A 23,852-nucleotide genomic window follows, 5' to 3' on the forward strand; every position below is an offset into this window, starting at 1 on the left:
GGCAAGGAAGCACTTTGTAGAAAGGAGCAAAAAGGGTATAAAACCATTTAAAACTGTGTTGTTTTCTCTGTTATATTTTACGCTAAGCCCACCACCACTCATCGATTTTTCTGTAATCTTATTTTATTCTTTTGTGCTCTTCAATTCTAAGAACACACCCAACTGTAACGTATTCTAATGTACTCTGTTTCCCTATGCGCTTTGTTCTTTTCTTTATTCTAGCCAGCTCAAATATGCTCTCCTTTCCTACTCTATCTTGGTATGTGCACTTTCATGTTCCATTTAAACAATAAGGCTGGCAGTATTCTGTACGTATATTCCTTATTGTCAACAAATCCCATGAAAAGACCAAAACCAACAAAGTGTTAGTCCGTCTGTTAATACTTTGTAAATCTTTAAAAATGGGTCTTGAATATATAGTTTGATTTTTTTTAAAAAGGCTCAGTAATCGCCTAAAACAGCTGGACACTGTAGTTTTTTTCCAAAAGTTACTCAAAAAGGAGTAAATAGTGCATTTGTTGGGGACTATTTTCATCTGGGGATTAATACACAATTGGTACTGTATTGGCAGGACGGTGTATTTGGGATTGACTCAACTACAGTGCCCTTGTTCATCAGAAGTCACCCAGTGCAACAGTTTAATAGTTTTTGGACAACAATGGAGCTCTGTGGCACAGAGGAATAAGATTCAGATTCAGGCTTTCGCTCCATAGGCAATATTTATTAGTAGGACCAGCTCATTCTTAGTTTTGGTCTTTTCTTGGGATTTGTTGACCAAAAAAAAGTTTTACTAGCTGCTTTAGCTAGTATTCAAATCTGACTCCTTTTCTCATGTTTAATGTCATTTTCATCTGCGCTCTAATCAGCCTCCCGCATTTATTTTCCCTTGTAGCCAGACAAAATCGGCCAGTCTCCGGTTGCGCCCACGTCAGACGGAGACAAGGTGGACCTGGAGGCCTTCAGCGAGTTCACCAAGATCATCACTCCTGCCATCACCCGTGTTGTTGACTTTGCCAAAAAACTGCCCATGTTCTCTGAGGTGAGTGGTGGTTAAATGGTCTTAAGCAGTGGTTCCCAAACTTTTTCATCTCGAGTCCCAAAAGAGAAAATAGTGTCTCCCCGGGACCCGAACTTAGAAAAATACATCATGAATTGCCATAACATCTACATTTATAAACTATTAAAGAACACAACAAACCATGAATTTAATTTTAATAATCAAATTTGCTGAGTGTAATGTTTCTCACCACCTCATAATGAACTTGCACTGTAAAATGAGGCCATAGAAGGAGTAAGGCAATACACTCACTACGTCAGCTGGAGTTGGGAGTGCGGTCAAGTATATAAAGTACATCAAAGCAATAATCAGTGTAATGTGATCCTGCTGGAACAGGATCCGGGACCTCCAACATTAAGACCGGCACCTATGTGATTGGATCCAGCACCTCCTTTGCCACTATCAAAATCTGCAAGCCCCACATACACCGTTAGATGCACTGTATGCTGGCAAGTGCTTTAATGCTTTTTGGTGTCTAAATATTTTGTCATATGCTTACTGTAAGCCCCACAGCTAAGCAAGTGGCATGCTGTGAAATTAGTATGGCTAAATGTAGTATGGCTAAAGGGTGTGCATGTGTAGGTGCGGCACTGTCCATTGTAATCAAACGGAGTGGAGGAGATCGATAGACAAACAAAACACGTCACTTAGTTCGGTTTCTTAGCCTGCTTGCTCGTGGTTGTAAATAGATCTTTTGGCCCTAATTCCATTTTCCTCCCATTGTATCAGCAATCCATGGGCAGAAGGCAAACAACAGGGAAGTGGAGGGACAGTCAACGAGAGAGAGAGAGAGAGAGAGCGCTGCAAACCGTAAACAGCTGTTTCTATGCGCCTCCCACTGTTGATTTTGAGTGATTATTGTGAATGCTCTTAGTTAATAAATGTAAATAAATAATGCTTTGTTTGTGATGACAGTTTTGTTTAATTTTGTTTAGTTTTAACAGCTAGCACCTAGGCGTTGTCCAATGTGATCCAGGCACTCTGGAGTTTTGATGAGTTTTGTGACTTTTTCTCAAGACTGGTCTTGAGGATCAGAGGCTGACTGTGGGAGTCTGACTGATACAAAGAACTATAACACAGAGCAGACACAGCCAGGCCTCTGTCATTCTGTGAGTGTGTGTTGGTTGAGGAAATGTGTGATTTAGGAGGTCAATTTGTCTAGCTCAATTAGCAGTTCCTCTTTTTGAGGAAGACCACAACGACATGTAGTTCAAGAGTTATGACCAATATTTACAACTTAACAGTATACTGTGGAAAAAGTGTCAAAAAGACTTCACACATATAAGATTTTCTGAATCTTTGCAGTTTAAAAGAAAAAATACAACGCACAGGTTAATATGCTGATTATTTACACTTTGTTGTAGCACTCAGAGTGTGTGTCTAGCTTGGAAAATAAAGCCAGAAGCAGCCTTTGTTGCTGGTGACAGTCAGAGAAGCACTTCTGCTCCTGTTTGCCGCGCCTCAATTAGCAACATGTAATCATGTTTCTTGTCTCTGCTGCTTGTAATAAGACCTTGTGTGATTGGATAATTATCAGGGTAGCTGAGTTATTGTCTAGTGGGACAGCTGCAGTGTGTGCGTGCATGCGTGTGTGTGTGTGTTAGAATAGCTGCATAAGTGGGAGTCTGGGGTATAATAAATTACAGGAGAGGAAAAGTTGTAACTGTAATCCATTACTGTTTTTGAGAACATAAATCACAGATAGTAGAAAGTAGAGGTTGGCACTTTTTTAATCATCATATTTTAAAGCAAAAATCATCCATTATTGATTGTTCTATTATTATACAAATGTTCAAATGAGTATAAACTAGATTCAATTCCTCATAGTGTTGCTGGATATTGTATTAATTTTAGAGATGAAGAAACTAAAGTTTCTACAGAGTTTTAGTATTCCAGACACTGAAACAGATAATCAGTTATATTTAATATGTTATCTTTTATTCACAATATAATAGATTATATTGTGAAAGAAGCCTTTTTAATCTGATGAAAGAGGCGGAAGAAGATAACCTGTTTAGCCTACATGAGAGCTGTTCACTGCAGTGAATTACTGATAAGAATGCACAGAAATAAAGCCAGCCTCATCGAGCCACTAAAAATTAAGCATGCCCTCCAGGTACAAATTTACAAGACAAATCAAGCCAATGAATGCTAATTAATCTACTCAGTGGTAAAGTGAAATAAGAAGCAAGCTTACATTAAGGTGAGATTTAATTCAGCACACCAGAGTCTGTAGATTTAATCAAATGGGTTTCAACACAGAGATAATAATAACTATTTAAATCAGGGTGTATTAGTCATAATCTGCGTTCATCAGTGGATTCCTCCTCTACCACATTTGCGCCTTCCTTGCCTCTTTCGTTCCTTTCTAACTCTTCTTCTGAGTCCAAAACCGAACCAACATCTACTTCATTATTATTTTTTACAAATTACTGTTTAAGGATGCCAAAATCTGCTGAAAATAAGTGTTTTTTGCTTTCAACATATTTTGGTATCTATTTATCCCCAAGTATGCCATTATACACGTTTTTTTTTATTTTATTGTTTTGTTGTCAATATCTTTAAAAGAAAAAATCTTTTGCCCTTTACAGTTGGATTTTTGTTTTCTATTTTTAAAAATATTTTCTAGACACAGTTTTTAAAACGAGCTGTACAAATGAAGTTATTATTTAAGTTACTATTATAAATGATATGACAAGAATCGAATACAAGATGCAATAAGAAACAGAATTGACAGACAGAATAAGAATCTAAATTCTTCAAATCCGAACAAATACAACTGTAACCCGAACTCTAAAATGAAAGAAAAAAACGGTAACTACATTATCTGTTACTGTAGGAAAAATGTTCATTTTGCTGAAATTATCTGCAATAATTTCCTCCTTTCTCCTTGTATGGATCGTTCTACGGTTTTTACAGCCTCAATATGTTAAATGATGTACAATATGCTAATTGTTTAGAGATAAGAATAACCTTGCATTAAACATTTTTTCACCAGCTACCTTGTGAAGACCAGATCATCCTGTTGAAGGGCTGCTGCATGGAGATCATGTCGCTGCGAGCTGCCATGCGCTACGACCCAGAGAGTGAGACGCTAACGCTGAGCGGGGAGATGGCTGTGAAGCGTGAGCAACTGAAGAACGGCGGGCTTGGCGTGGTGTCGGACGCCATATTCGATCTGGGCAAGAACCTGGCACAGTTCAACTTGGACGACACAGAGGTGGCGCTGTTGCAGGCCGTGCTTCTCATGAGCTCAGGTTGTTGTTGACTTAAGAACTTAGGACTTCAGCTTCTTTTCGAAAGCTGCGTGACTGTGCCTTTACTCTGTGCAATTGGCTTCTTATAACATTGGTGGTCTAGAAGTTTGAGCTTAATGTAATGTAAATTTTTCCGTCTTCTGTACCCTCAGAGACACAATTCCATGACAGTCCATATGTCTAGTCATTACCCGCTGCTTTACACACTATATATTGTAGCCTATTGTAAATCAAAATTTAATTAAATCCTGAAGATTAAAGTCCCCATACATATTCAGCGTTGAAAGGAGGAATTCTAAAGCTCATCCTAAATGTGATTAAAAAGCCTTCACTCTTAGTTTGTTAATTTTAGGACACACGTCACATAATATGTTCAAGGTCTTGAAATGATAGGTTGCAAATAAAGAGAGGATGTGTATAATGCTGGCCTCTTGCAAAATAAGCAATGTAATAATTCTCAGGGTATCCGCAGGTTATGAAAAAGTAAGAAAAAAATATTAAATCAAATTTGTGAAAATTAAGTATGAAATAACTAATTAGATTAATTATGAAACATGTACTTTTTGTATCATTTCAATAATTCAATACAATTCTTTGAGTTTGGGTTTTTTATTTTCATAATTTTTTCAAATCATTTCACTGAAATGGCAGCAACCACAGGATTCGCTCACAAAAGGGAGTAAATACAAGGGAATTTTTTGTGTCAATTTTAACTTTGATGAACTTTGATGAACGCAAGTTCACGCCATTAACCAATAGCAAATCATCTTGACTGTGTTGAGTAAAAAGGCCATTATAGTGAAAATTGTGTGAGTAGTGACTACGTCACCAAACTTCTAGAACCACATGTTTCGTGAAGACGTGCAAATTAATTTCACTGTGCCACTATCTGGTGTGACCAGGCCTTTATTTCTTCTCACATCTCATTTTTAGGTGGGTTTGTGAACATTAATTAGGTTACCGCTCAGAAATTTAGTGTTTCTGCCCTCTCAGCTGTCAAACACTGATCTCAGATCTCCTGTTAAATCCTCCAGTTTTAGCTCTATATTAAATTATTTATAGCATTTGTTACATTTTTTAATTAGTAATGCCGAAAGCTGAATAGATTTAATAACAGATTCAAAAGGATTCTTATTTAATAAATGAATTTCATACTGCATTTGGTAAAAAAAAAAAAAAAAAAAAGCTACCAAGCCCCAACCCTAGTCATGATATTTCCACAGTATCTCACAGTATTTCCCAATGATATGATATTGTCTATAATAACATGAAAGTGTTCACAGAGCGGCCAGAATGTTGACATGTAGTCAGAATTACATTGAGTTGATGTTTAAGCTTATGCACTCATTTTCAAATGTTCTGGTTCCTTCCTTCCTCACTTCTTCCACCTTTCCTTCTGTCCTTCATTCATTCTCCATGTCTTCTCTCTCTTACCCTCCCTCCCCTTCTTCCTAAATTTCCCATTTATCTTTTCCTGTCTTTCCACTCTGCCTCCCTCCTTTCTTCCTTCCACGCCGACTCTTCCTGTTACCAGATCGTTCTGGACTGACCTGCATGGACAAGATTGAGAAGTGCCAGGAGACCTACCTGCTGGCGTTTGAGCACTACATCAACTACCGCAAGCACAACATTCCCCACTTCTGGCCGAAGCTCCTGATGAAGGTGACAGACCTGCGGATGATCGGAGCGTGCCACGCCAGCCGCTTCCTTCATATGAAGGTGGAGTGTCCCAACGAACTCTTCCCCCCGCTCTTCCTAGAGGTCTTCGAGGACCAGGAGGTGTGAAACACAGTTGCCACCACGCAAAGAGAAGAGGAAGTTGGGGCAAACTGGGAGATGGGAAGGGCCATCATTTCTATAGGGGAAGGATGGAGGGAGAGTCCTCTCGGCAGGAATCTGCATTTCTCCAACATCGCATTTAGTATGTGGTTTAAAAACTGGAACCAACAATAACAGAAACAACACACCAGCAACAGGAGAGTCAAGCAAACAGAGGATTTTGTTTTTGGAACACCCTCTCCTCCACCTCTTTCTCCTCCTTATACCTACCCCTGTTTTAAAATCCGTGTGGGGGCCCTTCTGTCTGAGCATGATGTCTTATCTAGTAAGAGTTGTAGCCATTTGCCAAGATATGTACACACACACACACACACACACACACACACACACACACACAGCCACAACCACAGCCACAGCCTGTTCCACCTCAGTTCTTCAGAGCAGCACTCTTTGCAGGGGTCAGTTCCCCCTCTCTGATTCTTTTTAGCGGTCACAGATTTACACAGTTTTGAAGCCCATGTTTCCAGCTCTCATGCTGGCCAGCACCTCTCAGTATTATTTCTGAATAAGTGTTAAGGCAGTAATTCGGAAAATATGGACACCAGTGACATTTAATTGCTCACAGCCATGCAGGCACACACAATCAGCAAACACTGCACATTGAAATTTCAGCAGATGTTTTAAGCATTACTCTGGTGTAATGGCTGTAGTAAAGCAGAGCTACCAGATCTAGTTCATTATCAATTCCTCAACTCAATCTGAGCCGTTACAGCTGTTTTTGGAGCTTCTTCTTCTTAGATCACAGTGAAACCGGTGCTATATTTATATAAGGCTACTCCAGTTTTATGAAATTGTGTTGTCTACCTTTGAAAAACGTGCAGACCATGGCTCCATATCTACCTTCATTTGTGTCATTGGACCGGCTCCTGTGACATACAGTGCACGCACATACACACACACACACACACACACACACACACACACACACGAGCAGACTTGCCTTGTCATTGCCTGAGCTGCTTGTGCCAGCAGCCTACTGTCTTATGAATGACAATTAAGTCCTTCTCTCTCCAAGGAGTTACTGCATCGAAGGAAAGAAAGAAAGGAGTGGAGGAAGGGAGACACTTGGAAGGGAGAGGAGGGAGGAGCAGAGATAGAGTTAGGGAACAAGATTTAATAGGTGGACTGTATATTCAGAGCCAGGGGTCAGAAGTAAATCTCCCACACGCAGCCTCGAATAGCAGCAACCACCAGGTTTCGAATAGCAGCAACCACCAGCAAGACAGCAAAGCTCATCTTACACACACATATACACTTTCTCTCTCTCTCTCTCTCTCTCTCTCTCTCTCTCTCTCTCTCTCTCTCTCTCTCTCTCTCTCTCTCTGTCTGTCTGTCTGTCTGTCTCTCTCTCTCTCTCTCTCTCTCTCTGTGTCTCTCTCTCTCACACACACATATACAAACACATAAACATGAAAACACACATCACCTCAGAGTAACGTGAATGCCTCATTTTACTGTAAGCACTGTGCGGCAGTGTTGATATACAGCCCTAACCTGCAGGGTTTGTACAGAGTCCTCTCCTCACGGACTCAGCTCAGTGTGGCCCCTCCAGGCTTCCATACACATTTGCCTTTTTTAACCATGGGCGTCACTGAGAGCAGGCACATGCCAAGAAGGCTACCATTTACCTCAAAGTGGACACAACCCCAGGCTGGGGCAGCAATACTGCCCTTGTGGTGTCAGGCACTACCTCACCTCTGTGGACACAGGGCAGCTGCCCACAGCCTACACACAGACATACACCATTCAAGTTGGTTCATGTATAGATTAACACACAAATGTGCAAAATGTTTGCATAGGTGTACACTTGTAGTCATGGAAAGACAAAACACTCACAGCATACACACACACACCCTCAGTTCTATCACTTGGTTGAAATGAAATCCCACTGAAGACAGGAGGGCCAGCCATCCCCCTGGAAGGTTTTACCAACTCCAGGGAATGGTACCCATTGCATTCGGGTTATCTCTTTTTGTTATATGGGACCAAGTGTCATCTTTTGAAATTTGGATTTACCTGTGTCTGTCAAAACGGCAATTGACTCACAGAAGCGACGAAGGACAGTGTGGATGTCCAGCCCTGCTGACACCCATCTAAGCAAGTAGCAAGAGGACTGACAGCATTGAGTAACAGAAAACCCGTGGTGGCCACGCCCATTGAATTAGCATGCACAGAAAGGCATCATGGCGATCTTCCACAGTACACTTATGATGCCTGCCATTGGATCTTGATGAATATTTTCATGGAAATAAGCTTTTTTTCATGCATGGACAGTGCATTAGACGTAAAAAGGTGGAATGTTCTAAAGCGAAATGAAGCCTCTTCAGAGGCAACTTAAAAGCTCTTTTAGTCTCATGCACTTTACCAATGCTCACCACTATAACAGTAATATCTCACTGCAAATATCCATGGCAAATATCATGGTGTTCTAGCCAAATGACTATTCAAAAATGTTAATTATAAAACCCACTCTGTTCATTCTAATTCTGGGGCCAAGGCAAATCTAACTGGGTTTACCACTCTTACAAGAAGAGAATGAAAGAAAAGAGAGACTAAGAAAATCTATTTTATATTCAATGCCAAGCAGTAGTTCATACTGGGCACTTGTACAGGATGGGTAATCTGCACCCCCCAGAAATACCTAAGCATAGCAACGTGTGGCAGGGATCATGGATAATCGTCATAGATCGCCAAGCGTCACTGCTTCGTTGTCTGAAGCAATGCTGGGAGGAGCGAGTAGAGAGGAACTGGAACGCCTCCTTTGGGCACAATGGCAGTTTGGTCTGACTCCCAGAAAAAAACCCTTTACAAGCATCATCACCACTTCCAGAAATCCAGCACCTGACCTGCCCTACCCTACTCTAGCCCATGACAATGCCCTTTTGGAACTTAGCTCATAATGATTCGCACCCCCTCATCATTTATAACAGCCCCCACCCAGCCCAGCTGGTGAGAGTTTTTGCACTGTCCTCCATTCAGCCCCGTATTCATTTCAAATTTATTTGTGGGGGAGTTTTTCCTCATTCGAATAGAGGATCTAAGGACAGAGGGTGTTGTATGCTGTACAGATTGTAAAGCCCCTTGAGGCAAATTGTGATTTGTGATATTGGGCTATAGAGATAAAATTTGACTGGACTTGCCTTGACTTCAACCAATAACCCTTGTTGGATTGCCTATTAGTTTCCCAGCTGTTCTGTGTAAAACACAGCAGTTTTGGCTGCTCTATGTAACAGAGGCTAGCAGTCGCAGTGGGCTCAGTCCCAAACCTGTCCCGTTGTCAGTATTAGACCAACAGCACATGACCCTCACCACTTAACAAACCTAACCAGGGGTGGAGAGAGATCCCTGCGTAGGAGGGTAGGGTAGGTTACTCGTTCTCCCTGTAGTACTCATTTTCCAATCATCCTTCCTATAGGAGAGTCAGCCCAATGACATTTGAAATCCAGACCCTCCTCCAAACAGCCTCCCTTCCATCATCATCTTCTCTCCCCCTCTCCTCTTCCCTAAGCATCCTAAGCAGGATGCCCACAGTTTGACCCAGAATCATTGACATCAAACGGGATCCTGGCCTCTCCCTTGTCAGACAAGGCTGGCCATAACTGCCTTTTAGTGTGGCGCCACCGGATGAATGTGAACGGAAAAGCAGCAGCGATGGGAACAAGAGACTTGAGCACGAGAATGTGAGGATGTGAGAGAAGAAGAAAGCATGGGACAGGAAACACCTCAACCCTCATTGCCACCTTTGACATGGGTGAGAGAGGGTGATGTGGCCGGTTGTAGAGACGATTTTAACAAACACTCGCAGGCAGGCGAGGTGGCCATGTAGGAATTTGTACGTTCTACCCTTCAGTTCCCACAACAACCCTATATGAGCCCCCGCTCCCATGCCAGCTGACAACCCCAAATGTCCCCCCTCAGCTCCCTCCAAAAGGATAACCCCCAACTTTCATATGGTGAGGATCAGAAAGAGATCCCGCATTCCAGAGATGCAGGTTTGGAATTCCAACACATCTTTGTAAAAGAACTGAAAAAGAGAAAAAAAACCTATTGATGTCCTTTGTTCTTGTGAGCTGACTGGGTATGTGTGTGTGATAGAAGGGGTTAAAATGCTGCTTTACTTTCTGAGTCTGATTTAGATTAAGAAAAAAAGATATATGAAATGATTATAAATCCATAAAACAAAATGAAAAGAGATGACTTTAAAAAAAGACTCCTGAACAAAATAATTGGAGATTTTTTTCATTTTATCATTGTTCTTTTATTTTTCTGTTTGTTTTTTGACGCTTAAACTGCTCTGTGTAAAAAAGGAAAAAAACCCAGCTGTAGTCACTTTTTGACCATGCGTGCAGTGTAATATTTCACTTCATTTTCACATCTGTAGTTTGTGTTGATAAGCCAACTGATCTGTTTGTCTGTGTGTCTGTCCAGCTGTCCGTCCCCTTTTATCAGGAGGAATTTACAACCAACAAAACAGGAATTTCTTTTTTATATTTTGTTTCTTTTTTATGAAATTACAACTTTGGAGAAAAAAACTAAACAGGAAAAATAATGCAACAGAAACTGAAAATACAAAAAAAATACAACCCTGAAACAATCTTGTCATACCTCACACAACACAAAACTCAAAGGAACTTGGGAAGAGTTTTGCAGGCACATGTGAAAGTTCAGAGATGCATATATAGGTTTAAAAAACGTATATAAGAAGATAATATGTGCTTGTGTGTACGCATCAGTAGAAGTTACAAAAGGACTCTTCCCTCAAGCTTTTGTGCTCTCTATCTTATTGATTTGGTTCTCAGATGACGGGAGATGCAACGCAAACATTAGAAAATGTTTTGAGACGTTAGAGATCATCTGCTAATGAGAGCACTTCTCCACCTTAAAGGCACAGTCTGTAGACAGTAAACTCAAAATGTGAATGGCCCAGAGACTGAGGGATTATGACTTTTGTAATGACTGTTGAGTGTTTTATGGTATTGAATGTAACTGACAGGAGGGGGCTGGACCTGAGCCCGGCACCCACAACCTAACTTCCACACACCAGCAGAAAGGATAGTGTTGTCACATAGACATTAAAAACAACCAACTAAACTGAGAATATATATTGCCCATCTGCAAGGTGCAATACTATGTTATGTATTTTTGTATGTTTTCTGTTTTGATGTTATTTTAAATTCATTTACATTTTATTTTGGCCACAAATAAGGATGTAAATACAAAAAACATACAACACTCAAGATTTATTGCAACAAAGTAAATTTAACCGCTCCATCCCACTGTCATGTAAGAGGGGAAAAAAGCAAAGTAATGTGTAATGCTTCATACATTTGTATGTGTGCACTCTCTCACATGTGCATGCCGATCCATATTCAGAAGTGCCCCGTGACATTAATCATAAACCCTGTGCCTCTTCTTGTTTGCAAAGAGATAGATTCATACCCCTCATATTCTCACAACATGATATGCTACACATGAATGCCTATAGTTGTGTGTATGTTCATCTATGGAATCGGATTCAGTTCTTCCAAACTGTTGATGTGAGTGTTGCCAGCAGCCACAGTGGTTAAAGGTTAAGAGGGCAGCGAGGTTGTTTTGATTAGTAAAGTGGGAGGTGGGAGAGGGAGATAGGAATAAGCAAGTTATCATTTGGTGTAAATGTCCGCTAACCTGGCTGCAACACACCCACATCATAGTTAGAAAAGTCCAAAATGAATTACCCATTTTTCCGCCACCCCACCGCCTCCCAGAAGCCAGCCTAAAAATCTTGCAAGCTCAGTTTTTGATACAAGGGTCGTCAAGAAAAGGACTGAGCATAAACCTGGACCAGTTTACAACAGGGACTGGTAGAGGCCCCATTTACACTTTCATTTCAAGCGTCTTGTATCCAAATAAAATCCAAATGCGATTTAAGACATTTTCATTTACACTAAGCCACATATATGTGGCTTTGTTGTCATTGACCAGATCACAAAACTGATTGCCATCTGTCTTAGTGATGGTAATGAACCTAAAGCTGTTTGGTTACTGCCAAAAATGGCAGAAGAAGAATAACTTGGGTACTCTTGCAGTTTAGTTGCAACAATAACAGTTAGCAATAGCAGCTAGCTAGCTAACAACTGTCCATAAACTGACACAAACACATGGATGTGTCTTGAAATGGAACAATGGCTAATCAGCTCATTTCAGCATAACTTAAGCTACCATTATCACAGGGGACAGGAGCTCTAGAGGCTACTTCCGTAGATAGCAAACTGACGTTGTTACACTTGGGAGGAGTAAAGATTACATATGCCTTTACAACTTTTCAACATCTGGTTAGAATGCATCTCAAACCACCTCCCAAGCTGGTTTGAGCAATCAGATTTCAATCCATTTTGAATGCTTCTTGGATGCATTTACACTTGACTTTTTTGAGATTCAATAGCTATCCGATCTGCCCAAGACATATGAAGTGAAATGTAAATAGAGTCTTAGATGATATGACAGTTTGATCTGAGTACCATATTTGTTTTTCAGCTCTGACTGGTTAAAGCTGAAAGTAATTTTGGTCTATGATGACACCCCTAACTCAAGCTAATTGTGTTTGCCAGATCACAACAAGCAAAGTGAGGGTTTCAAGGCTGGCTTTGCGGGACATCCAAGCCCATCCCTCCATAGATATTATGATCCTGATTTATTCTCACATGTTGACAGATTGGACAAGGGTGGAGACTGTCTGTGATGTTTTTTGGTTTTATGGTTGTGTTTGGTCCTCCCCCCCCCCCCCCCATGCCAAATGTAGAGTTTGTGAAGACATGCAAGTAGCAAGATGTCTATGCAATTTCCCTCCAGCTCCCTTTGAAAGACAAGCTCAATGTAACAACAATGAGCACATCTTGCTTATGAAATCAAATTCGGCCTGTCTTGAATTCCAGAGGTTCTTTGCATGACCTAAATACCCTTGCTACTTTGTGTGGTCAAGGGTCAGGACTTCCAGGGTGAGCTGGCCTTGGCTGGTCATGCAAAGAACTGGCTGGTCTTCAGGGTCGGTAACTTTTCACGGTAGTCCGAGTCTCAGAGAACAAGTAGGAGGGGTACTGGGGTTGTTGTGGAGAATAAGGATTCTACGAGATGTGCTGTTTTTTGTAAACTGCTCAGAAAGTGGTGTGTGTTTATGTATATGTGTGTTGTGTGGAAGTTTGGGTGCTACTTATGTCTACTTGATGCGATGCTTTCATTGTTTGGTGGGTTGATCATTAAGGCCATAGAGCCTCGAATTCCAGGATTTAGACAAGCCCCTAACTTCAGTCCTTCTGCAATATGTGTGTGACGCTTTCATTTTTCTATCCTGCAACCAAGTTAATGTAATGTTAAAGAATATTCTAGGTGGTTGATGTCCATCAGTGGGCTGTACGTAGCATAAGCAAGTTTACTTAACCCATTACCTCTGCTTTTGAGCCGTGAGGAAAGGATTTGAGCTGATTTGCAATCTGAAATCTTAAAAACAAAATCTACATCACCCCACTGAGATGAACATCTACAACCTGCTGACCATCAGTTGTACTTGAGCACTTAACTAAAATGCACTTTGAATGGCCAAAACCAACCAATGATAAATGGAAGAATCTTTGGTGGTAATAATTGTGACAAAATATAAAATCGAAATTGCACCCAAGCCAATTGCCTTTTCCACCATTTAATGTTTTTTAAATTAGTTTAACCAGAAATAAACAGAGTTGTAGCCTTTAGGCAAAGACAGTTAACGACTAATTATAAAGTTTACAATTATTTTTTAATTAAGTGCAATAAGTGAGTGAGTGAACCTTTTCTGCGTATTTCTTGTCTCATTAGATCTTATTTATACGTTTATGGGGAAATAATAATCTCATGATTGCTTTTAAAATGTGCCCACCCGTGAGAGCATCAGCTAGACCTGCTCCAGACACACACACACACACACACACACACACGTACACACACAAACACAGACCACTTTTTGTGAATGGGTAAAGGAAGCTATTGAAGGATTCTCTCAGGTAAAAGAACATTTTCTAATAAATGATGGTGAACCTTAGATGAAAAACCATTGTTAGTTCATCGTTTTTTTGTCTTCTCAATTTACAATCAGCAATGTATGTTTTTTCTGTTCTGTGTTTGGGCCTGAAAAGTGTCAGATTGAAAAGGTGTAGACATCCAGGTTTCAAGGATTTGGATCCTGAGTCTACCTCAACCACAAAGAATAATGCCCTCATTGCTTTCTTAACCCTAAATGAAAACATGTCTTCATGTGTGGAGGTGGGAGAGTGTCTGTCTGTTGGTTTTGTTTGGTTGGGAGTGTTTGTGAGTTATGTTTGTTTGGGTTTGGTGCTGCATGGTATAGAAGCCCATTTCTGCCAGGAAAAGCAAAGTCAAGTCAATTTTATTTATATAGCCCAATATCACAAATCACAAATTGGCCTCAAGGGGCTTTACAATCTGTACACCTTCTATCCCTCGTTTTGAATAAGGAAAAACTCCCCCAAAAAAACCTTCAACAGGGAAAAAAATGGAAGGCACTTAGATAGATTGTAAACATACGTGAAGAATATGGATCAGGGTGAATGTCGAGCAACTTCCAGGTGCTGCCAAACCGATAGGACCTGAGCCACGCGACCTCTTCACCATGGAGACCTGGAAAGAGGACAGACTACGCAATCACACAATCAAGCAAAGACAATTTTGTAAGTTATCAGAAGTACCTTAAAGTCTGATCTGACATGGATAGGGAGCCATTGAAGGGAAGCTAAAATTGGTGTAATATGGTCAAATTTTCTAGTTTTAGTTAAAATTGTAGCTGCAGCATTCTGAACCATTTGAAGACTCTAAAAGACTTTTAGTACTAGCACACAGCAGACCTGACAACAGAACTTTACAATAATAAAGTATGGGTGAGACAAAGGTGTGAATTAGGGTCTCAGCATAAGTGATGGGCAGAAAAGACTGAATTTCAGCTATGTTGCATAGGTGAAAAAAGGTGATGATGGTGATCAAAAGAGAGGGTAGGATCAAACGTAAGATTCTTGCCTGTCAAACTTTAAGAAATCAGAGTTACTGTTACTTGATCAAACTGGTGTTTATGTCTAGCCTGGCCAATGTCAGTTTTATGAGAATTTAGGAGCAGAAAATTACGTGACATCCAGTTTTTCACAGCAGACAAGCAGGCCTCTAATTTAATAATTTGGGGACGATCATCTGCCTTCACAGGCACATACAGCTGAGTATCATTAGCGTACCAGTGGAAATTAATTCCGTGACAGTGTATAATTTGACCAAGAGGTAAAATATAAAGAGAGAAAAGCAGAGGCCCAAGAACGGAACCCTGAGGTACTCTATATTTCACATTAGAACATTTTGATGTATTATTACTATAGGAAACACAGTGTTCTTTCAGATAGGTAAGACTTCAACCACTTGAGAGCCAGGCCAGAGAGCACTGAGGTGTAATCTGAATGCATGGTAAGCAGAAGATCATTTACTGTTTTACTCCTTTACTCCTTAGTAACTTCAGTTTCAATGGCGTGACAGGCCCTGAAAGATTGAAATGTGTGGGTCTAAAGTTGCTGAGACAAAAGTCTTTCTAGTATTTTTGAAAAGAATGGAAGGTTAGAGACTGGTCGATAATTATAAGAGACCCTGGATCAAAGTGTGGTTTCTTAAGTAGAGGTTTTACCACAGCAGTCTAGTGGGGACAATGCCAGTCGCAAGTGACATTAAAAATATTCAGCATTGTAGGTCCCTGAAGTGGCCAGAGATCTTTAGTTTAGCTGGTAGGGGGTCGAGGAGGCAGGTAGTTGGTTTAGAAGCTAACACCAGCTTAGACAAGAAAAATTTAAAAGAACAGATTTTCACAGATTCAACAAATGATTATTTTACTACCAATTCTGCAGAAGTAGCTGGAGATGAACTAATCTCATCTATTTTTATGCAGAAAAAAATCACGAGCGGTAAAGGGGAGCAGCTAACAGACGGTTGCTTTTGAGTAAGTTTGGCTACAGTATCAAAGATAAATCTAGGATTGTGTTAATTGTTACTGGTAGAGCAAGAGAAATATGCTGCTTTAGCAGCGGACAGAACACGCTTTTAATTTAATACACACTCGTGCCACGAGAGGTAGAAAACTAGACCAGTTTTGATTTATGCCATTTGCGTTGCCATATGCCAGTCTCCTGCAGGCCTGTTTCTTCAGTAAACCAGGGTGTCGACCTCTTTAATTGTCTTGTTTTGATTGGAAGAGGTGCAACTGAATCCAGGAAGCTAGAAAGGGCTGTGTTTAAGTCACTCGTACAATTTTCAACAGGGCCTGTCCCTGCAGTGAAAGGAGCCGGGACTACAAGCAATTGCTCACCAAGTGCAGTTAAAGTTGACAGAACCAATGTGGGGAGTGGTAAATATATCAGCACCAACATTACAAGGACAGGCTGGTGTTAATACAAAAGTGATCACACCACACACTACAGATGTGACAGGAGAGACAGTCACAGCAGCAACCTCTATCCCGCGTGATAGAATTAAGTCAAGGGTGTTAACCAAACCAGAGTGAAACCAAAAGTATCAAGAAGTGCCAGAAAGGCTTTACTTAGAGGATCGAAGGCATGAAAAAAATACAGGTGGCTGGCGATTCTAATGTTGCGGGCAATGGAGTCCCCTATTACAAGTGTGCATTGTTTAACCCGGTCAGCGGGGGGTAGAGGAGGCACGCAGGCCAACTGGACTATCAACGTGGCTGGCTAGTGTCGAAAACTGGTTCGCAATCAGGAGGGGTGACTCCAGACCAGGCCACACAACTGGTCGCTTGCTCTTGGAACTAACGCCGCCAAACAGGGATAATCATCATCATCTGCCGACGAGGCTATGCTAGTGCTATCCCTAACAAGCCTGCTATCAAGCCTGTGATGGAAGCTATCTGGAGTGCCCGTGACATGGGCGTGTGAAAGGCTGTCGTCATGCGGCGCAAGCCATTGAAAATAATGGGTGTCACCATTGTCACGTTGTGTTTGAAGCTTGTAGGCTAGGCTCGGAGCTAAGCTAACAGGGCAGCAACAGAGGCTACCCCCTAACGCTAAGATTGTTTCAAAAATAAAAAGTAGCAAGTCTAATATGATATGGACTTAACATAACTAGAAGCGTTTAGATTGAGTAGAGTGAAGAGATTAAAACAGAAAATCAAGGAGGGAGAAAGAGTAGACCGGTTTGTCAATCTCATGGAAATCAGATCAAATCAAATCATGTGTGTAATGGGAAGTCATGGGAGGCAATGTCTCAGCGTTGAAAATAAATGTTAGGAATGACCAAAATAAAAAGTACTCATGATTAATCAAATTGATGAGCTAGGCCTACTCTTAAGTCAAAAATGTGACTTTTTATGTCACAATTGACTCAACAAATTTGAATTTCAACTTATTACCTCATAATTTTGACTTACTATGTCAAAATAATTATGTTTCTACTTATAAATTCAAAATTGTTTACATATTTCTAAATCATGAATTAGAATGACATAATTTTGACTTATCATGAGTGTCATCCCAAACTTTTGCCATATCTCAAAATCATGACTTAGTATGAAAAAGTAAATTATCCGATTTACAATCTCATAATTTTGAGTTATCATGAGTGTTTTTATCTTTATCATCTCTAACTTTTCATCTTTTTTTTCTTGGTGGAAATGGGCTTCCATAGCACAGTGAAAACACACAAGAATGTTTTGGGCTTTTTTTTACTCGGGCCAGCCTGTTTTTATTTAAAAAGTCCAGCTTGATCATGGGATCCTAAATAAATCACATTTTGACTTTTCTCATAAACACGTCCCAGAGTGTACAAAAGAAAATTCAGCTCTTACTGTCAGTAATAGTCTCGTCACTTTCTCCCTTTACAGTCAAAGTGCCAGCAGCAATATCCAGCTCCCCCTCACCCAGTTAGCTAATGGTGTACATACAGCAGTACGTGGCTCCCATCCAAGCCGGGCACCGTCCACCCTTGGGGGGGGGCAGAGGAACTGTCTTTGTTCCTCCGTCCACAGGCCTGATCTATTTCAGTGTGCTTACTGTTTAACTTTGTGATCTACTGAAAGGATGGTATGACTAAAACCAAGGCTGTGCATGTATATAGGTGTGTGCATGTGAATGTCAGCATCAATGTTCATGTGAGAGAATTGCGTTCAGTGTGTGAACACTTTGCTATGAACGCCTGTGGTGCTGATATTCGATCGACCTGCTTCTCTTTCCCTCCCCAACCCTCAAAAGCACCTTTTTAGGCCGCGGTACATGACAGAAATCCTGTCATAGACTTGTATTATTTCCTTTGAAGAATGTAACTAATATTGTGTTCAGCAGGCTAACAGAGAGTAAAAAGCAGGGGGGTCTTGGGAACCATTTATATGTGAGGGTGGTGGGGTTGTAGGAGATGAAGACTGAATTGCAAGAGTGGGTAATATTTCAAAAGAAAAGCTGCAACAATCCCCACAAACAAACGCCAGACTGTTGCTTGCAGAACAGAGCAGATTACTGCCGCGGCTGCAGTTCAAGGCGTTGCAGTTTTGTTTCTCTTTCCAAATGATAGCCTTATTGATTGCTTTTGTATCCCTCCTCTTCTGTGGTATTGTTTTACAGCATGTTTCATAGGGCACTAGAGGATTTATCATGAAGGCTTGTGCTTAGTGCAAAATGCATGCTGTGGAGTTGGATCTCTGGTAAAGAGTGAATTAGTGTGCTGGGTGGTAGCAGTTGAGGACTCCCAAGAGTGATTTTTAGGTTATCGCAACACACGATATTAAATGACTAAATCTAAGCCAATACCCCCTTTGTGGCCACATTAGCACAGCAAAACATCAGTAGAGAATATTTAAGCCCATGAGCTGAACAATATATCCAAAGTGCCATATCTACTTATTGGGCGCATCATCAACACCGTTTTCATCACATTAAGATACGTGTTCAGACTTTGTGTGTTAATGGCTGAGTAAGAGGCGTTGTGTAAATAGAGAGTAATATTAATCATGACCTAACACTATACCACCTCACCCCATCCCTTATCCAATGGCACATTGAGCTCCATTCACTGCTCTGCACTACGATCTGGCCAATAGACATGAATAGCTTTGACTGGACACTGTCATTGTCCTGTTTTGAGACCGTTGCTTAGTACACCAAATCCCACGACAGAACTAAGAGCACTTATAGGTGGTATTGTGGCGTCAACTTGCGAGTTGATTATTGACTATCTGCAAGGAGATTTATAGTCATGGGGATATTTTTGTAAACGGGTGGGAAATCACATACCTAGACAGCTAAGAATGTACACAAATGAGCTCATCTATTAATAGTCTGTCAATCAGAGATATAGATCAGAGATTAGATAAATTATGTGAATTGTATTGTAGTTTTGGAAGATCTGTGCTTGTGAGAAAAATATGCAATGTTTGTCAGGTTGAAAATAAGGTTTTGAACTGGTTCAGAACTGCTCAGGTTTGATAAACCGGCCTCAAAGGGTGCTTTCCGTCCTCCCTCTTCCCCGTGCTCTTGGTCTAACAAGTCTCCCTTGTCCTCTGTTCTGTCAAACACCCTCAAAGCATACACACTGTCAGCTCTCTTGGCACATACAGTACACATGCCCTTTGTTGTATGCAAAACGAGAGGAAATGCTCTCTGCTCAGCCAACTTTGAAACCTAAAGAAAGGGTTTAATTTATGAATCGTTTTCCACTCTGTAGCAGGTCCAAGCCACTTTATACAGCACCAGCAAATCACCAACAACCACCTATTTAAGGCTTCATGTCCACTGAGAACATCCTCTTTACTGTACCACCTTTTTGCTCTCATTGTACAACCGAAAGGACTCTGTGTTGCATGTACAGAAAGCTTAGCATGCTTATAGTATGTTCTTAAAAAACCTTTAGCAAAAACACACTATGCTTCAAAGTGGTATCTTCAACAGCAGGATCGATGTTTCGCTAAAAAGCGGATACCTTATGGACACAACAATTTCTGGGTCTTGTATGCAGCAGTTGGTGCTGGTAGATGTTTCCATGTCAGACTTCATTTCTAGATGGGGTTATGTTGTACAAATGTCTATGAACTGTCTATGTATCTGTATTCACTATCTTACAATCCACTGTCTTATTGGATAATGAGAGGCTCAACATGTAAAAGAATTGTTACACACCTGTAGAGAAAAATAGTGCATCAGAGAACACATGATGAATCAAGAAAAAGTAAACAATGAAGGTCAAGAAACATTTATGTAGATCTCAATGAATGGACCGTAAACATTGACAGTGTGCAGGAGTTTACTTGGTCTTGATTTAACATAAAGATGCCAGTTTCAAGGTCTGGACAGAGCATTTAAACAACACCTTTTTTGCAAACCTCATGTGTTTGGATATTTCGACAAATTCAACCAACAGAAGCATGCTGAAGTCAACCTCACAATCTGCAGAGGTGGAGTTCTCTCGGGGTTAAGTTTTGATTTGTTGTTTCTTTTGGAATTTCTATTGTCTTTTTTTCTTGGATTTTCTCAAGGACCCTGTTCAGCCTGCTCAGTGACTATAGGAACACATACTATAACTTCATGACTTCAAACCAGCAGTAGCTGTTTTACAAAACCTACAAAAAATAAAGTAAACATGCAAATGAGCTATAAAACACTTCACTACAACAGCTAATACAACTACTTTTCTTACTTTTGTATCACTCCTTCAAGAGTTCCTTGCTTCACTGTGACTGCAGAGGCTGCTGGGAAAACTATGATGTGTTCTGCAGACACTCAGGGGTCACGACCTGTCCGGTCAGGATCAGGATTAGCTGGAAGGTGCCAAAGACAGGATGGGAGGTGATTTTGTTATGTTGAAAGCATGTCAACCTGTTGTCACAGCTCTCCATGCAAACTATTATCCAGGCAAGTTCTATTATCTCTGGAGACAACTGGGAACAACAAAGTGCAAGAGACTGAAGCAAGGTTGTCACTCGTCCTGATGTAGGACTATCATTGTACGTATCACGGTCCTGGATGGGCATCTCCTGAAACCCGGACATTTCAGCCACTCAGCGGCTCATAAAATTTGCTACGGGAAGAATGTTGAAAGGAATCTTCTTAGCGACTCATGAGGTGGGAAAAAAAGGTGATTTTCTTCCTCTCTCAGCACCTCGAGTGGCAGAACATATTTAAAGGAGACTACTGTTTTATTCAGTAGTATTGCTTTAATATTTCTTCTGGCCACTAGAGGTCTTTCTTGGTAGTGGAGTAAAAAAAATGTTGTTACTTTATACTCGCCTAATGCAGTTTTTTTTTACCACCTTATAAATCACTAAGATGATTACTTTCCGTCCAGAAAGTTTGTATTTTCAACATTCTTCCTGTAATGAATTTTGTGAGCCGGTGAGTGACTAAAATGTCCAGGTTTATACGTATCACAGTCCTAGATCAGGGCTAGGCTGTCACATGCTAAAGGGAGATTTTTAGAGAGAATAAGAAGCCAAAGTGAATAAAAATCCAGATGGGAATCTGTAGTAAAATAAAACATTGCGCTTGCAGCGTATAACAGTTTGCAGGTACATTCTAGGCTAGAGTCAAAACCGTGGACGGAGGACACAGTACGCAGGAAAACACATGGCCATTCACTGTACTAAGAGTACAGCTCTCGCGTTCTGTCGCTATCTAGAGGTGCCAGATAGTCATATATTTTCAGGGTAATACAAAGAGTAGCAGAAAGTGTTTCAAAGTTTATTCAGTTTACTTTTCTGTGACTGATAACGTACAGGTATGTAAATTGCTGATATTACAAACCCCAGCCTCCTGGTATCTGGTGAACCAGACATTAAGTATCTGAAAATATTAATAGACCCAGATGACATCACTGTCACAGGCACGCAAAGCAAAGGAACAATATTTAGGATTCATTTCCACGAAACACAGGGGAAAACAAACATGCAAGGGCATACGGTCAAGCTTTAGGCAACGCTCTGGGCTAAATAAATACACACTGTCTTGTCTTTCAAATAAACACAAACACACACATGCGCAGGAAACCTCCGAATATCTACTGTGATCTCCTCTCACACCACCCACACCTTCATCACACCAAACCCCTTCTCACCTGGACCTGTCCTCCTTGCGATTACTCAATCCCCTGCTGTTCCTGAGCACCCACCACCCCCTTTTTACCTCCTTCTCCTCCTCCCAACATGAGTCCAGTGGGTGGTGTGATGTCAGGTTTTTGTGGTGGGCTGCTTATGATAGGTCCAGACAATCAGTGTGCTTGTAAATGTCAATGTGTGATTTTCAAATCTTTGTTTATGGTCAGGGTTTTAAAGGAAGATATTTTTATTGTAATTGTTGCTGGTCTATTTTACTATATATTTATGTAATAAATATGTGACTAAATTTACATCTCACTGGCTCTCTGGGCTGTTATTGGCTCTCAGTTCCCCAGCCAGTTACATCATGTGCTGGAGGGTTTTCATTAATGGACTAATAAATTAAACCCACAAAAACCTTTTCTTGTCTCTGTTATATGCAGTTGTATATAGAGTTTGTGTTGACTGGTCAAGTCACTTTATGTAGGAATAAATTAAAAATGTAATTTTCTCTATCATGACTATCGTCTCCGCAGTCCAGATTGGTGAAATTGAAGATTATGGCTGGATATATTCGTAATATCTAATTCGGATTCCAACAAATGCATTATAGAGATGTTTATTGTCCATACATATCTGACTCTGAATTGATCATTTGGCCACTATAAAAGATGAACATTATCACTGCATCAACTTTAAAACCTCACTCAAATATGCTCTGCAGTCCTAACGCAGCTTTCAGTAATCATAGATGTAAATGTCCTTGTGTACCATAATCCAAAATGAGCACTTAATCCTACTTAGATTGAGGACAGCTATGTTTGCCAGCGGTATGCAAGCATCTCCCTTTGGCAAAAAATATTTGCATCATATAAACAATGTTCTTTACAGTTGCATGCAGCAAAAGGATGTAAACTCAGTGGACTGAAATAATGACTAAATGAGGAGTAAATAAGGTTTGTCTGGTCAAATCAGTGTCAGAGTGGAAAGACAGGCGCTGGCAGCACTGCTCAGTTCATCAGCACATGTCACAGCACATCCTGTCTGACTTATTGACAGATCAAATCAGATGTCTCTCAGAGGACCGTGAGGTTTCCCCGTGAGAGACAGCTGGTCACAAGGCTATGACTGCTAATTCTTCAACCCAGAATGATTTGTTGTCACAGATGGGAAGCACCCCCCAAAAAAAAAGAAATTTGCTTAATTCAGTGGCTCTCTGCTGATGATGTGTTATTGCCCCTCAGTGAGCTCCAGTCAGTCAAAAATAAACTTTGCTAAATCTACCTTGTAAATCCTCATGTCATGGGTTTATGATCCATGCTTTTGCTGAAAGTTGGGGCATTTTGGATTAGGGTTAGCAGCTCAGCAAATTGTGGAAAGCCTGTCATCAGCTCCCTTGTGACACCTTAAACTCATACAGTAAAAATATGGAGTAACATGTCTTTACAAAAACCTTGTGAGGCAAAAAATGTACCTTGTAAAATGGGGTTTATGGTTGAAGAGTTTTCAGTTATTGGTTTCTTGTACAAACAAGGATCCAGGTTGGAGTCTGACCTGTGACAGAAGAAAACGTAAATGATAATGTGGAGTAAAGGTCTGCAGTGAAGAGCGA

The 23,852-nt window shown here is 40.6% G+C and overlaps 1 protein-coding gene across 7 annotated transcripts in view; it reads left to right on the top strand.

The window, feature by feature from the left end:
- Positions 1-22,657, top strand: part of LOC122867597 (thyroid hormone receptor alpha-B) — a 141,426-nt gene extending 118,769 nt beyond the window's left edge. For 6 of the 7 annotated variants that reach the window (XM_044178575.1, XM_044178576.1, XM_044178577.1 and 3 more), the window contains 4 exons: positions 893-1,039; positions 1,787-1,867; positions 4,056-4,314; positions 5,849-22,657. In XM_044178575.1, coding sequence (XP_044034510.1) covers positions 893-1,039; positions 1,787-1,867; positions 4,056-4,314; positions 5,849-6,099 — 738 coding nt within the window. In that variant the 3' untranslated portion in view covers positions 6,100-22,657. The remainder of the gene's footprint in view (positions 1-892; positions 1,040-1,786; positions 1,868-4,055; positions 4,315-5,848) is intronic. The other variant, XM_044178582.1, reaches the window with a different exon arrangement.
- Positions 22,658-23,852: the final 1,195 nt, after the last annotated feature.

Source organism: Siniperca chuatsi, linkage group LG20, assembly GCF_020085105.1.
Source record: "Siniperca chuatsi isolate FFG_IHB_CAS linkage group LG20, ASM2008510v1, whole genome shotgun sequence".
In the NCBI taxonomy this organism is placed as follows: Eukaryota; Metazoa; Chordata; class Actinopteri; order Centrarchiformes; family Sinipercidae; genus Siniperca; species Siniperca chuatsi.